The sequence below is a fragment of the Schistocerca nitens genome, chromosome 2 (assembly GCF_023898315.1).
Source record: "Schistocerca nitens isolate TAMUIC-IGC-003100 chromosome 2, iqSchNite1.1, whole genome shotgun sequence".
NCBI lineage: Eukaryota > Metazoa > Arthropoda > Insecta > Orthoptera > Acrididae > Schistocerca > Schistocerca nitens.
The window spans coordinates 745,398,372-745,415,312 of record NC_064615.1 but is presented as its reverse complement, the minus strand read 5'-3'; the positions used below and the strand labels follow the sequence as shown (position 1 = coordinate 745,415,312).

The following is a 16,941-nucleotide window of genomic DNA, read 5'->3' as shown; positions in this document are numbered from 1 at the left end:
CTCTTCTTTGAGGTGATCAATTTTCGCTTTAATGATTTAAATCATTTCATAAAAGAATTGCTCATCTAGTCATCCCCTTCTGTGTATAGTGTAACCAAACTACCACCTGGATCAGGAGAACAGATACACTTCAATCTAATGCTTTTTATCAATTCACTTATCAGTGCACCAATTATGAATAAATACATTTCACTTGCTATCACAATGAGCATGACTTTACCCTGATACTCTACCATTATACTTAATACATCCAACAGACAGTAATTCGCATAATATATTAATTCTACTCACCAAGTGGCAGCAGAACACACACATAAAAGACTGTTATGATTGGCAAGCTTTTGGAGCCAGTGGCTCCTACTTCAGGCAGAAGGGTTGAAGGGGAAGGAAGAAGGGTGAAGGAAAATTACTGAAGAGGTCTAGGAAAAGGGGTAGATTTTGGAAAAGTCACCCAGAACCACAAGTCAGGGGAGACTTACCATACAGGATGAGAAAGAAAGACTACCCATTTTCCTAGACCTCTCCAGTCCTTTTCCTTCTCCATTCTTCCTTCCCCTTCATCCCTTCTGCCTGAATAAGGAGTCACTGGCTCCGAAAGCTTGCCAATCACAACAGTCTTTTATGTGAATGTTCTGCCCCCACTTGATGAGTAGATTTTTTATCTATACAATTAAATAATTGATTGTTTTCATGGTTACACAATATATTAAGACATACATATCCATAATTTAAAACTCTTTTTCATACGAGGTGCATTCAAGTTCTAAGGCCTCCGATTTTTTTTCTAATTAACTACTCACCCTAAATCGATGAAACTGGCGTTACTTCTTGACATAATCGCCCTGCAGACGTACACATTTTTCATAACGCTGACGCCATGATTCCATGGCAGCGGCGAAGGCTTCTTTAGGAGTCTGTTTTGACCACTGGAAAATCGCTGAGGCAATAGCAGCATGGCTGGTGAATGTGCGACCACTGAGAGTGTCTTTCATTGTTGGAAAAAGCCAAAAGTCACTAGGAGCCAGGTCAGGTGAGTAGGGAGCTTGAGGAATCACTTCAAAGTTGTTATCACGAAGAAACTGTTGCGTAACGTTAGCTCGATGTGTGGGTGTGTTGTCTTGGGGAAACAGCACATGCGCAGCCCTTCCCGGACGTTTTTGTTGCAGTGCAGGAAGGAATTTGTTCTTCAAAACATTTTCGTAGGATGCACCTGTTACCGTAGTGCCCTTTGGAACGCAATGGGTAAGGATTACGCCCTCGCTGTCTCAGATCATGGACACCATCATTTTTTCAGCACTGGCGGTTACCAGAAATTTTTTTGGTGGCGGTGAATCTGTGTGCTTCCATTGAGCTAACTGGCGCTTTGTTTCTGGATTGAAAAATGGCATCCACGTCTCATCCATTGTCACAACCGACGAAAAGAAAGTCCCATTCATGCTGTCGTTGCGCGTCAACATTGCTTGGCAACATGCCACACGGGCAGCCATGTGGTCGTCCGTCAGCATTCGTGGCACCCACCTGGATGACACTTTTCGCATTTTCAGGTCGTCATGCAGGATTGTGTGCACAGAACTCACAGAAATGCCAACTCTGGAGGCGATCTGTTCAACAGTCATTCGGCGATCCCCCAAAACAATTCTCTCCACTTTCTCGATCATGTCGTCAGACCGGCTTGTGCGAGCCTGAGGTTGTTTCGGTTTGTTGTCACACGATGTTCTGGCTTCATTAAACTGTCGCACCCACGAACGCACTTTCGACACATCCATAACGCCATCACCACATGTCTCCTTCAACTGTCGATGAATTTCAATTGGTTTCACACCACGCAAATTCAGAAAACGAATGATTGCACGCTGTTCAAGTAAGGAAAACGTCGCCATTTTAAGAATTTAAAACAGTTCTCATTCTCGCCGCTGACGGTAAAATTCCATCTGCCATACGGTGCTGCCATCTCTGGGACGTATTGACAATGAACGCGGCCTCATTTTAAAACAATGCGCATGTTTCTATCTCTTTCCAGTCCGGAGAAAAAAAATCGGAGGCCTTAGAACTTGAATGCACCTCGTATTCATTAATGTTCACATGCTTATTACCATAAAGCTTAAACCCAAAACTCTTATGACTATTGATACTAATAAGTCTGTTCTCTTGATATGTGGTAATTTGTCTACTCTCTAGTGCTTTTTTAGTTTCTTCTAACACATTCAAAATCTTTTGAAATTCCTGTTGATGTTTTACATTGGTTCAACAAACGCTTTTAGTCTTTCTTCCAAACTAGTTAAGTTAGATTTGGGCTTAACACCCTATGTTGCCCTAATGATTGTTCTCTCTCATTCTTGTTTGAAATTTGGGTGTATACCAATTTAAAATTTTGGGTCACATCTTTGAAATATTCCTTAAGCTCATGACAAACTACTTTATGTACCTCTTACGGTAAGTTTTCTGTTAATACATTTATTTTACTTTCTACCTCTGTTATTTTGTTTTCCTGTTCTGTGAACCTTGACATAAATTTGGTCTTAATAGTCTCTTCTGCTTTCTTAGAAAGGTTTTCCTCCAGATTCTCTTACTTTTGTCCAGCTTAATGTTAGTAGTATCCTCAACTGTTTCCATTAATTTTGTATTTTTGTCCATTAATTTGGCAGGTGATGCTGTTATATCAACATTTTCTGCCTGTGTAGTCATTTTTTGAATTAACACTGGCATAAACTTCCACGTTGATGTAATAGCTCACTTCTTGGTCATTAACAATAAATTCAATATTCAATATAATATCACTCTGTCCAGTCTCTTACATCCAACAGTTAAGACTGGAATTAGAAAAAAATTGCACTTATCACCAGTTATTTTTTAAAAAAAATTAGGTGCAGGTTGGCTGCAAACTGCCACTGCATTGCCAACATGATGTTGATGTTTGCTTGGCTGTAGGTGACTGCTGATGCAACTTCCGTTGAACCAATAATGGTGCTGTGCGAAGTCTCAGAGTTGATGGTTGTGTGATGAGCACCAGTGCGTTGTCCGCTGGCCGCAATCACATCATTTATCTTCCTCGCCAACTTGTCTTACGTATTGCAAACTCCACTGGTCTTCCTTTGTACTTTCAGTGCAAGCACATCATAAAATATTACGTTGGTCGGTGTTCAGTATTCCAGCAATAAATTATTCCTTCTTCGTGAAGATTGTTTATTCACAAGTTAAAGGAATGTTTTTGTACTCAGTCTTGATAATAAAACTTGAGACAAACTTCCGTGTTCAGCTCTTGAAGCTCTGTTGATGATTATTAGTTGCCAAGGGCAACAAATTAATTCTTCTTAATATCTTGTCGAAATTTTTGAACTTTTTTTTTGTATTTTATTTTTTAAATGGTTATCTCAGTATCCCTACTTTGTTTCAGTGGTTGTTCATCACAAACAGTGAAAAAGTATTGGCTGGGTTTTTCTCAGTGGTGTACTTCATCTGCTATCTGCACGTGATACATTTTCACAGTGTCAGATCTGCCAGTCACCTTTTATAAATCTTGCTTGTGAATGGTCCCCTATTCTTTCCCACCACCATGAATTACCTTGCTTGTCTTCTAAACTTTGATATTTGCTGGGTGATACTGAAATGTTGCATCACGACTACTTTTAGCTACTAAATAAACTTTGAACTCTTATTCACACTTATCTGTATTTAAAGTGTTCAAGTCTCACAATGAGAGATCCTGGTTATTAGAACTCTAAGTAGTTCAACCAAAACTCAAACGTTAACATCTACTGATACATAATGCCTGATCCATAGGCCGTACACCAAAGTTCTCTTTAACTTAAAAGTGATTCGTTTATTTTTGGGTCCCCTTTGACTTTGTCAGTGACCCTCTTACCCTGAGCTGTCCAAGACACCACCAGATTGGAGTGTCAAAGCATTCTTATAGCCTCATACAGCAAGTGATGCCACGCATCGCATGACTGCCGGCAACTGCTCTTATTGTTATGGCCCACACATCCTCTGTACGAACACAGACCGGGGTGCACAGTATCTGCTCCTTTCTTATACACTACTTAACAAATATTTGCTGTCACAATTATCTTTAGCTGGTATGAATATCAATAGTGGACCAGGGTACTTGGTAAAATGCTTTTTACATTACATAAGCTGTTTTGAGACATAAACTAATTTAGAAGGAGATTAGAAAATGAAATATCTTGTCACAATTTATAAAAAAGGAAAATGGGGAAAGGAGGGGGAGACAGAGAAAAGTACAAAAATTGTTTACTCACCCAATTATATTTGTTCTGTGTATGCAGGCCAGTAATCACCTAGTGGGATGCGGAAAATCATCTGAAAAACACACCCCAAGTCTGTCAGTTATGTGAAACACAAAGTTTTAGAAAATTTTTACTTACTTTCTTATGGTTAGTAGTACATACATAAAATTAGGATACACTTATTCCATCCTGGGCAGGTAACTGGATAGTGGTAGGAAGGATGCCGAGCCACACCTTATATTAACCATGTCAAATCTGTTTCTAACCATGCCAACACTGTGACAATGTGGGACAAACACAAGCAAGAGAAGGAGAAGAAAATTAGTTGAATATTGTAGGCAGTGCTACTGTTGAAAGTATGTTGTAAGGTAAACTTAAGTGTTGAGTGCATTTCGTGGCATAATAACAGGAACATAGTTGCACAGTATTGAAAATAAAACACACACATACTAACTTTATTAATGACAAGTAGCTTAATACCAAACTGTTTGCAGGCAAAACAGTTTTTGATGAAATAGTATTATTATTATAATAATAATAATAATTATTATTATTACTATCATCGTTATCACTATTATAAAAATATGCAAATGTTGACCTAAACACTGAAGTATGTGGCTTGGTGTATAAGTAAACTAGCATTCCATATAAAAACCTTGAAAATGCTGGAAACAGAAGATAAACATATAAGTATTAATCTCCTAAGTTGTAACTGTTCTGTTGGATTAAAAAAAAATTGACGGATGACTGGAACTAGTCAACCTACAGTTTTGGGAAAATGTGTCTCCAGTACTGTACCGGTATCAATTTCTTGTGAATAGCACTAATTGTACAGTTTTTGTCTGGAAACAGTGTGTTACATGAAATATTCTATCTTTTTGGTTTCTTCTGGCTGTTGCGGTACAAATAGGTATTAATTAAAAAGTAGTTATCCATTTTTTATAAAATGACATTTTGTGCTTCAGCTACTCTGAAGAAATTGTCAGCCAACACAGTCGGAAAATGTCTGGCAGTAGCTGTGAATCAGAAAATGACTTGGTATCTGACATGTATTATAACGGTGGGGGAGACCATGCATCTCATCTTACAACACTTACCCATATTTGTGATCCTTATGTAGCCGAACCAGACTATAGGTATGTAAAATGATTAAAACATATATTTGAGTTATTTGAATTATATGAATCCTAGCTTACACTGATTCCACACAGTGTCCTGCTGCAACTTACCGCAGTGCTCCCCTTCAATTTGCATATATGTATATTAGAGTGTTGCCCGTAGTGACTAGATTTACAAAATTCTCTCACAGTAGTGTTTATATTATTTATTCTGCATTACTTCCATTCTTTTTCAGTGATTAAGTGATGTATAATATGTTATAGTTAGGTAGTCTCTCTCTCTCTCTCTCTCTCTCTCTCTCTCTCTCTCTCTCTCTCTCTCTCTCTCTCTCTCGATGACACTTGTTTGTCTCCTCCTGTCTTTCACACTTTACTTACAGGTCTTATTGCTATATTAGTACTGGTGACACATTTAACAATATGCTATTGCACCTTTTTTTCGTCAGAGAAATATCAACAGCATTATGAAAAGAATAGATTACTACCCACCATAAAGATCACACACTGAATTGCAGACAGGCACAAAGAAAATACTTGCACATTTAGCTTTTGGCCAAAGCTTCCTACTGAAAAGAAAACATGCGTGAACACCACCGTGTGCTGCATGAACTCAATGCCACTGGTGCCCATGTTACACTTCTATCCTCTGCATCTGCCGCCTCTCCATCCCACATTCCTATCCCATGCACTTGTTACCTCCCTCCCTGCTGTCTGCCACTTTTCCCCCACCCTCTCTCCTATTCGTGCTGTCTCTTTTCTGCCCTCACCTAATCCACGTGACACAACCCCTCAACCCAGTAAAGCAGCAGAACTGCAGTTCCGGCACAGTGTATTGATCGGGTACATTGTATCCAAATAGCCATATGTGTGGTTATGTTTGTTTGTGTGCAGGGAGGTGGGGATTGGTGGAGGGTGTCTCTTTAGCTTGAAAGAGGAGTCATCCAAAAGCTATAAATGTTTTCAGTCTATTTTACATGATTGTTGGTGACTCAATTGCTTGGTGAGTTATTACCATTACTCCTAAATTATTTAAATAAAACATAGGTTAAATAAGAAAGAGAAAGCACAATTGAAAGTCTCTCTCTCGACCTTTTCATTGACAGCTGGTTTCGATGAAGTAATCATCTCTTGTTGACACAGATAATCAATACATCAGAGGGAATAGAGCTCTGCTGACCAAGTAGAGGTAGCACCATGGGTATAACTACAGTCTTGAGGGACCCAGTGCAGAAGCATTAAGTTGGGCCCCTTTCACCTCCTCCAAATCTGCCCTGACCCCCCCCCCACCCACCCCCCACCCCCCTTTACCAACTCACTGAAACGTTTCCTACACGTCTTCTCTCACGTCAATGAGGCTGCAGTTTGATTCACTGATAGATAATATTGTTTTCAGTTTTTTTATTTAATTTTTCTTAGTGTTTGTGCTGCAGTGATTCTGTGATTAATTTAACATGTATACGTTTTTCTTATTTAGGCGTTGCAGTTAGAATTTGCAACTGTTTAAAAAGTGTTGTACAATAAGTTCAGTTACTATGTTTAGTTATTATTTTTATGGCCCTATTCTTTGCTCTGAATATTTTGTGCACTTGGTGTCAAAGAAAATGTACTATAGCTAAGGACTGAGCATACAATGAGACACTTGTCAAAGTGGAATGAGACACAAATATACTACTAATGAGCCTGCCATCACCATTTTATGCCCTCTGAGTCCTATCATCAGTCTGAAACAACAAGTGTCTCATTGTATGCTCAGACCTTAGCTATGGTCTCATTGTATGCTCAGTCCTTAGTTATGTGACCATAGCTAAGGACTGAGCATACAATGAGACACTTGTTGTTTCAGACTGATGATAGGACTCAGAGGGCATAAAATGGTGATGGCAGGCTCATTAGTAGTATATTTGTGTCTCATTCCACTTTGACTTTTTGTTTATTACACACTTTGTGGAATTATGATCTACATTTAATGTAACAGTACTCTCTCTTCCACCTATAAACTTGAAAGTATAAAATTATTCTGTTTGTTGTCTTTATATTCAGCATTATTTCATTGCTTATTGACAAATTGCAGACATCCCACAGCATTTAATTTGCATGTTCTAGTGTTTTTTTTGTATAATTGCAATTTTGCTATCATTTGCAAAGAATTTTTTATATTTTTAGCATTGGGCGGGTAGTGAAAGACATATTGCAGAAAAAATTTCCACTTCCATAATTCGGAAAATAATTGTATCACTGTGAGGAATCCAAACAGCGTGGGTTGTTATTGGCGAAGGGGAGTATATCATTCTGAAGTACAAACAGCACAGGTTATTATGCAGCCGTTAAAGTCAATCACCTTGTGCTGTGTGTCATGTTCAGTACTACAGTATTATCTAAATGGCCTTTAGCCACAGTTTGGCAGTGGCCATCCATGCAAGTGCTTAGCTAGTTGTCATGCTCTCATAGAACATTGCATAGTTATTGCAGTAAAATCAGTATATTATGGGGCTGCTTTCACACCTAGACATATCTCTGGTTGTGTGTGTATATCAGTGGCAGAACTAACGACATTTTTCATATTCTTAAATCCTGTAGTTCACTGTCAATACAATTGAGATACGAGATGTGATTTCCTGATTATCAGCATTGAGTTGAAGTCACTCAAGAAGGATAAAAAATCATTGCAGATAATAAAGAAGGAAATGAAAATAAAATTTGGTGATACACACATCAAAAGAAGTTTTGCATCAACCCAGTTCCCAGAACTCCTGAAGATAGACATTAACTGTGGATATCACAGATACAGTCTCTTTCAGCATTCAGAGATGTCACTAAACATACCCAAAGATGTAAACAACCATGCTTGATCAGCGCCTATTAGACAGAGGGGGTCCAACAACTGATCAGTTCCAATCATTTCACCAAGGAGGAGGTACCAGGCTCATGTTGTCTGTAGTTCAACCATGCCTAGATGGTCAGTACTGCAGTTCGGTTGCATCCACATTGTTACTTTGTGCCAGGAAGGTTTCTCAACAAGCGAAGTGTCCAGTTGTCTCGGAGTGAACCAAAGTGATGTTGTTCAGACATGGAGGAGATACAGAGAGACACGAACTGTTGATGACATGCCTCGCTCAGGCTGCCCAATGGCTACTACTGCAGTGGAGGACCACTACCTACGGATTATGGCTCGGAGGAACCCTCACAGCAATGCCACCATGTTGAATAATGCTTTTTGTGCAGCCACAGGACATTGTGTTATGGCTCAAACTGTGCACAATAGACCGCATGATGCATCAATGCAAGAGGACATGCTACTGGGTACCGGTGTGTATAGCAATCTGGACCATGACCTCGGAAGGTGTATGGCGGTACAATATGCAGTGTGTGGTTTTCATGAGCAGTAAAAAGGGCGGAAATGATGTTAATGTTGATCTCTATTCCAATTTTCTGTCACCGGTGCCTTCATCTTGGCCTTCAAGGGTGATACATTGCCCGAGAAGGTCAAGATTATGGTCTACCACTGTGATGTAAAGCCCTATATCCCTCCCCCAATGCGGTGCTTTAAGTGCTGGAAGTTCGGCCATATGTCTTCCTGCTGTACTTCCAGTGTCACATGACGAGATTGCAGATGCCCGTCACATCCCAATATTCCATGTGCCCCACCTCCCATCTGTGTCAACTGCGGAGAGCACCATTCGCCTTGCTCGCCAGACTGCTATATTCTCCAGAAAGGAAGGAAAATCATGGAGTACAAGACCCTGGACTGACTGACCTACACTGAGGCTAAGAGAAAACTTGAATGCCTGCATTCTGTGCGTATGACATCGTCTTACGCCGCCGCTACAACAGTTCTGGCACCATCAGCTCCGCCAGCCCCAGTCACCTCTCAGATCCGGAAGACTACACCTGCCCCATTGATGGTGGGGGGGGGGGGGGTATTTCCCTCCCTGTTGCTCCTGCACCAGCTACTTCAAGAGCAACACCCCTCCAACCATCGAGGACGTCCGTCCCCACTTCTAAGCTGGAGAAATGTAAGTCTTCTTCGGCTTCTCTCACTAGGAAGGGGTCCCTTGGGTCGCTCCCTTCCCAGGTTTCTGCTAGTGGGAAAAATGACACCCCCCAGTGGCTGAAGAGCCCAAAAGCAGCTGGTCATAGGGCTTCACGCTCATCCTCAGACCCAGAGACTGAGCCAGTGAAGTCCTCCCAGCCAGGGAAAGCCCAGGAGCAGCGAGAGAAATCCAAAAAGAAAACTCCTAAGTCCAAAGAAATTGCAGTGGCACCCACACCACTGCTACCTACAAGCTCTGCGTCTGAGGATGGGGTGGAGACTTTGGCATCCGCTGAGGACCTAGATCTCTCCAAACCCTCAAGACACAATGGATCTAAACTGCTCAGGCAGTAAGTCGGTGGCAGCAGGTGACTCTGAGGCGTAAACTACCTCATTGAATGTTCCATGCCTTCCCAGTCTCACGATGACATCATCCTCCAGTGGAATTGTGGTGGTTTTTCCACCGCCTGGCTGAGCTACAGCAACTGTTAAGCTTTACACCTGCTATCTGCGTTGCCTTCCATGAAACCTGGTTCCCCGACCCCTACCTTCCGCAGCTGTAAGGGATATTACAGGAACCGTAGTGACTATAATCGAGTGTCAGGTGGAGTTTGTGTTTATGTCCTAAACTCAATCTGTAGTGACACTGTTCCCCTTCAAACCCCTCTTGAAGCTGTGACTGTCAGTATAAGGACGACGCAGGAAATAACTGTCTGCAATATACAAAGGTCACTCCAAAAGAAATGCACACTATTTTTTTTTTAAATCCATGTTTTATTCTACATGTTTGAAAGTTTTGCAGTGTGTAGATACATCCTTTAGGAACAATATTTTTGTTTCTCCACATAATTTCCATCCCTCTCAACTGCCTTACACCACCTTGGAACCAGCGCCTATATACCCGCATGGTAAAATTCTGGACCTGGAGCCACTGTTTGGCAGTGTGCACAAGGGAGTCATCATCTTCAAACCTCGTTCCAGAAAGAGAGTCTTTCAGTTTCCCAAAGAGATGATAGTCACATGGAGCCAGGTCAGGACTGTAAGGCGGGTGTTTCAGTGTTGTCCATCTCTGAGTTTTGTGATCGCTTCCATGGTTTTTTGACTGACTTGTGGCCGTGCATTGTCATGCAACAGCAAAACTTACTGCTTTTGCCGATGTGGTCGAACACGACTCAGTCGAGCTTGAAGTGTCTTCAGTGTTGTATGCATCAGAATTTATGGTGGTTCCACTTGGCATGATGTCCACATGCAAGATTCCTTCAGAATCAAAAAACACCATAGCCATAACTTTTCCAGCAGAAGGTGTGGTTTTGAATTTTTTTTTTCTTGGGTGAATTTGCATGATGCCACTCCATTGATTGCCTCTTCATCTCTGGTGAAAAATGATGGAGCCATGTTTCATCACCTGTCACAATTCTTCCAAAAAAATTCATCTCCACCATTCTCGTACTGTTCCAAAAGTTCGCTGCATACCATTATTCTTGTTTCTTTGTGATCCACTGTCAACATCCTGGGAACCCACCTGGCACAAACCTTTTATAACGCCAACGCTTTCAGTATTCTGCAGACACTTCCTTCCCCTATCCCAACATAGCATGACAATTCGTTCACTGTGATGCGTCTGTCAGCAGTCACCAATTCGTTAACTCTCTGTACATTATCTGGAGTGTGTGCAGTATGAGGCCTGCCGCTGCGAGGACAATCCTCAATATTGCCGTGCCCACTTTCATCACGTAACCTGCTTGCCCACCGACTAACTGTACTGCGATCGACAGCAGCATCTCCATACACCTTTTTCCATCTCTTATGGATGTTTCCCACTGTCTCGTTTTCACAGCACAGGAATTCTATGACAGCACATTGCTTCTGACAAACATCAAGTGTAGCAGCCATCTTGAAGACATGCTGTGATGGCACCACTCAAGGGAACAGGTTGAACTAAGTTTGTAAACAAGCGGGAAGGATGTAGCTACACACTGTAAAACTTTCACATATGCAGAATGAAAACTGTATTTTTACAAAAATAGTGTGCATTTATTTTGGAGTGACCCTCAAATATCTTCCTCCAGATAGTGCAGTACTCCCGAATGTATTAGATACACTGATTGATTTACTCCCTAAACTTTTCCTACTTTTGGGAGATTTTAACACCCATAACCCCTTGTGGGGTGGGAGTGAGCTTACTGCCCGAGACAGAGATGTCGAAACTTTACAGTCTCAGTTCGACCTCTGCCTCTTAAATACTGGGGCTGCCGCTTATTTTAGTGTGGCTCATGGTATTTACTCGCCCATTGCTTTATCAATTTGCAGCCCAGGACTTCTCCCATCTATCCACTGGAGAGCACATGACAACCTGTGTGGTAGTGACTAATTCCCCATCTTCCTGTCACTGCCCCAGCATCAGGCCCTCGGACGCCTACCCAGATGGGCTTTAAACAAGGTGGACTGGGAAACTTTCACCTCTGATGTCACCGTTGAATCTCCCCCACACGGTAACATCGATGTGATGGTTGAGTAGGTGACTACAACAATTATTTCTATGGCAGAAAATGCGATCCCTTGCTCTTTAGGGTACCCGAGGTGTAAGGCAGTCCCTTGGTGGTCGCCGGAAGTCGCTGAAGCAATTAAGGAATGTCGGCAAGCTCTACAGGAGCATAAGCGGCACCCTTCCCTGGACCACCTCACAACCTTTTAACGGCTCCGTGCCCGCGTTGGCCAAGTTATCAAACGACGGAAGCAGGAGTGTTATGAGAGATAGGTCCTGACCATTGGGTGCCATACATCACCTTCCAAAGTCTGGGCAAAGATCAAATGTTTTTTCGGGTACTAGACCTCAACAGGTGTTCCTGGTGTTACCATAAATGGCGTGTTATCTACTGACACAAACGCGATTGCCAAGCACTTTGCTGAGCACTTCGCTTGAGCCTCTGCATCGGAGAATTATCCCCCAGCCTTTCGCACTCTTGAACGGCGGCTGGAAGGGAACGTCCTCTTATTCACTACATGCCACAGTGAATCCTATAACGCCCCATTTACGGAGTGGGAGCTCCTCAGTGCCCTTGCACATTGCCCTGACACAGCTCCTGGGCATGATCGGATCCACAGCCAGATGATTAAACATCTCTCATATAACTACAAGCAATATCTCCTCATCGTCTTCAACTGGATCTGGTGTGATGGCGTTATTCCATTGCAATGGCGGGAGACCACCATCATTCTGGTGCTCAAACCCGGTAAAAACCCACTTGATGTGGATAGCTATCGGCCCATGAGCCTCGCCAACTTTCTTTGAAAGCTGCTGAAATGTATGGTGTGTTGGCAGTTGGATTGGGTCATGGAGTCACGTGGCCTACTGGCTCCATGCCAGGGTGGCTTCCACCAGGGTCGCTCTACCACTGATAATCTTGTGTCCCTTGAGTCTGCCATCCAAACAGCGTTTTCCAGACAGCATCACCTGGTTGCCGCCTTTTTTGACTTACTTAAAGCATACGACATGACCTGGCGACATCATATCCATGACAGGTTGTATGAATGGGGTCTCCGGGGCCTGCTCTCGATTTTTATCCAAAACTTCCTGTCACTCCGTAATTTCCATGTCTCAAGTCAGTGCCTCCCATAGTTCCATCCATATCCAGGAGAATGGAGTCCTGCAGGGCTCTGTATTGAGTGTCTCTCTACTTTTAGTGGCCATTAACAGTCTAGCAGCAGCTGTCAGGCCCTCCGTCTCACCTTCTCTGTATGCAGACAACTTCTGCATTTTGTACTGCTGCTCCAATACCGATGTTGCTGAGCATCGCCTACAGGGAGCCATCCACAATGCGCAGTCATGGGCTCTAGCACACGGCTTCCAGTTTTCAGCTACAAAGTCATGTGTCATGCACTTCTGTCGGTGTCATACTGTTCATCCGGACCCAGAACTTCACCTTCATGACGATCAACTCACTGTAGTGGAGACATATCGATTCATAGGACTGGTTTTCGATGCTCGATTGACTTGGCTTCCTCATCTTCGTCAGCTTAAGCAGAAGTGCTGGCAGCACCTCAATGCCCTCTGTTGCCTGAGCAGTACCAGTTGGGGTGCAGATTGCTCTATGTTGCTGCAGCTCTATGGAGCCCTTGTCCAATCCCAAATTGACTATGGGAGTGTTGTTTATGCTTCGGCAGTGCCCTCAGCATTGCATTTACTTGACCCTGTGCACCACTGCGGCATTCGACTAGCGACAGGAGCTTTCAGGATGAGTCCTGTGACCAGCGTATTGGTGGAGGCTGGGGCCCCTCCATTGTAGTTCCAACGTGTACAACTGCTCACCAGTTACATTACACACATTCACAGTTCTCCTGAGCATCCGAATTACTGCCTCCTTTTCCCACCAGCAGCAGTCAATCTCCTGCATCAGCAGCTCAGGTCGGGGCTAATGCCCTGGCATGTCATTTCTGCTGTGTACTGACGCACTGAGCAGCCTACAAGCTATCGACCAGTGCTACCCTCGCCATCTCCTGGTAGCATCCATCCAGGACTCCATCTATGCCCTGGAACGGTCCCGTTATTCAGTGGTGTTTGTCTGGACCCCTGGACACGGAATCCCAAGCAGCAAACTTGCCGACAAGCTGGCCAAACAGGCGATGCGGAAACCGCTTCGGGAGATGGAATGACATAACAGTATGCACGACAGCTGTGTATCATTAAAGAGATAATGAATGTGTGGAAGTCTTCCAGGCGGTCCTCTCGCAGGGAATCAGCTGGCCTCTGCCGGCTCTGCATTGGCCATACATGGCTAACGCATGGTCACCTACTCTGTCGCAAGGACCCACCTATGTGTCGCAGTGACTCCCAAATGACAGTCATCCACCTCTTGCATGCCTGCCCGCTCTTTGGCTGACTTTTAACTTTCCCAGCTCCCTACCTTCAGTGTTGGGCGACGATGCCTCAACAGCAGCTTTAGTTTTAAGTTTTATCCGTCAGAATGGGTTTTTTAATTCTATGTAGGTTTTATTGCATGTCCTTTGTCCCTTTGTGTCCTCCACCCTAGTGCTTTTAGGGTGGAAGTTTTAATGTATTGCAGAGTGGCTGGCTTCTCCTTTTTGTTCTCGTGGCCAGCCAGCCACTGTAATCTGCTTTCTTGCTTTACTCTCTTCTGTTTCTAGCATCTCTGTTGTTTTCTTGTCCTCTTTTGTGCCTTGTAGGGTTCGTTGCCTCTCCTTCGTTCTTGTGGTTTTTCCTTTCTTTACATTTTGTGTTATATGTCTCGTCCGTTTTATTCTCACACTTGTGGCATTGTTTTATTAGGAATAAGGGACTGATGACCTCATAGCTTGGTCCCTTCTTCCCTCTTTTAAACCAGTCAACCAACCAACCAACCAATTTTCTGTACAGGTTCCGGAACTCACGGAATTAGGTGATGCAAAACTTTTTTTGATGTGTGTATTATCCTGTAGTTACATGCTTTAGATCTAGAATGAGAATTTCACTCTGCAGCGGAGTGTGCGCTGATATGAAACTTCCTGGCAGATTAAAACTGTGTGCAGGAGCGAGACTCGAACTTGGGACCTTTGCCTTTCGCGGGCAAGTGCTCTACCACTGAGCTACCCAAGCATGACTCACGCCCCATCCTCACAGCTTTACTTCTGCCAGCAACTCGTCTCCTACCTTCCAAACTTTACAGAAGCTCTCCTGCGAACCTTGCAGAACTAGCACTCCTGAAAGAAAGGATATTGTGGAGACATGGCTTAGCCACAGCCTGGGGGATGTTTCCAGAATGAGATCTCATTGTGGAAATATCCCCCAGGCTGTGGCTAAGCCATGTCTCTGCAGTATACTTTCTTTCAGGAGTGCTAGTTCTGCTAGGTTCGCAGGAGAGCTTCTGTAAAATTTGGAAGATAGGACTCGAGGTACTGGCAGAAGTAAAGCTGTGAGGACGAGGCGTGATTCATGCTTGGGTAGCTCAGTTGGTAGAGCACTTGCCCTCGACAGGCAAAGGTCTCGAGTTCGAGTCTCGGTCCTGCACACAGTTTTAATCTGCCAGGAAATTTCATATCGGCGCTTTAGATCTGTTGTATATATGGCATGGAGCAGAACATTCCTCATGTCTATAAGACAAATTGCTGTTATAGTTTACTCATGCTGCAGAATAAGATGTGTTTGTTTTACTCTGTAGAGGAAAAATATATATATGGATCCCTCTCATCCAGGGCTTTCAGTGACCTACCCTTTCTTTTTAACCTCTCTCAGCATATTGCTAATTCCTCCCAGAGAATTGAAATAATAGTTCTGAAAGATATGATTGTTTTTTTTTTTTTTTTTTTCTTTTTACACTTTTATCTCAGTGTCTTCACTTCCTGGAGGTAATTCTCATTCCGTTTCCAATACTGTAACAAGTGAACTTGTGTCTCTTTTGTAAATGCATGATTTCATCTTAGGTTGGTCTAAAATTTTATCTTCCTGATTATGTGTTGGTTACTCGTTGTATGTCTTATAACGACTAGAGTTCACAGTTGCATAAGAACTTAAAATTGTTGATGTTCTGTTCTGTCATTGTATTTGCAACATAAGTTAATGGTCTGTGTTGTAACTTGATTCCATATTACTGGTGCCACTGTTCTGTAAAAATTTATTCTGCAGTTGTTCTAAATGAAAGGAGGTAAAATTATTTTTGCTTTGTAGCCTTTTGAAGACAATCTTTCTGAGGTAAGTTTGAAAAAAAGAAATGATATTGCTGAAAATAATTTGGGGAAAATATGAGCTGTCTAACAAAATGCTGAATCATATGGAAACTCTAGGCTGGAATACCAACAATATTACGAAAAGGACAGTTTGCTATACACCATGAGGATGACCCATTGAATTGCAAACACAACACATTATAGCTTTTTTCCAGAGTCTTCATCAGCAAACACACACACACACACACACACACACACACACACACACACACACACACACATATTCATTCGCACAAGTAAGCACACCTTATGCACACATGACTGCTACCACCAGCAGTGCTGTGTGTTGCCTTTGCTGAAGGAGGCTCTGGCCTAAAGTTTTAATGTGTAACATGTGCCTGTTTGCAGCTCAAAAGGTCATTTTTATGGTGAACAGCAATCTATCCTTTTCTTAAATCAAACAATGGAAAATCCAGGATGGAATGTAACAATATTAGGAAGGAAAGGGGCTACTCACCATATAGCAGAGATGCTGAATCGCGATAGGCACAACAAAAAGATTCACACAGTTATAGCCTTTGGCCATTAAGGCCTTTGTCAGCAATGGACACACACACACATACACACACACACACACACACACACACACACACACACACACACACACACGTCTGCAGTTTCAGATAACTGAAACCACACTCCGAGCAGCAGCATTAGTGCATGATAGGAGTGGTGACTGGGTGGGGGTAAGGAGGAGGCTGGGGCAGGGAGGAGGAGGTATAGTGTGGTGGGGCGGTGGACAGTGAAGTGCTGCAGTTTACGTTGAGGGCAGGAGATAAGGTGGGGTCGGGGGGGGGGGGGAGGGGGTAGCTGAAAGGAGACAAAT

General features: G+C 42.9%; 1 protein-coding gene across 1 annotated transcript in view; it reads left to right on the top strand.

The window, feature by feature from the left end:
• Window positions 1-16,941, top strand: part of LOC126236970 (golgin subfamily B member 1-like) — a 535,118-nt gene that overhangs the window by 217,376 nt on the left and 300,801 nt on the right. Inside the window, exon 17 of the mRNA XM_049946677.1 lies at window positions 5,213-5,383. Coding sequence (XP_049802634.1) covers window positions 5,213-5,383 — 171 coding nt within the window. The remainder of the gene's footprint in view (window positions 1-5,212; window positions 5,384-16,941) is intronic.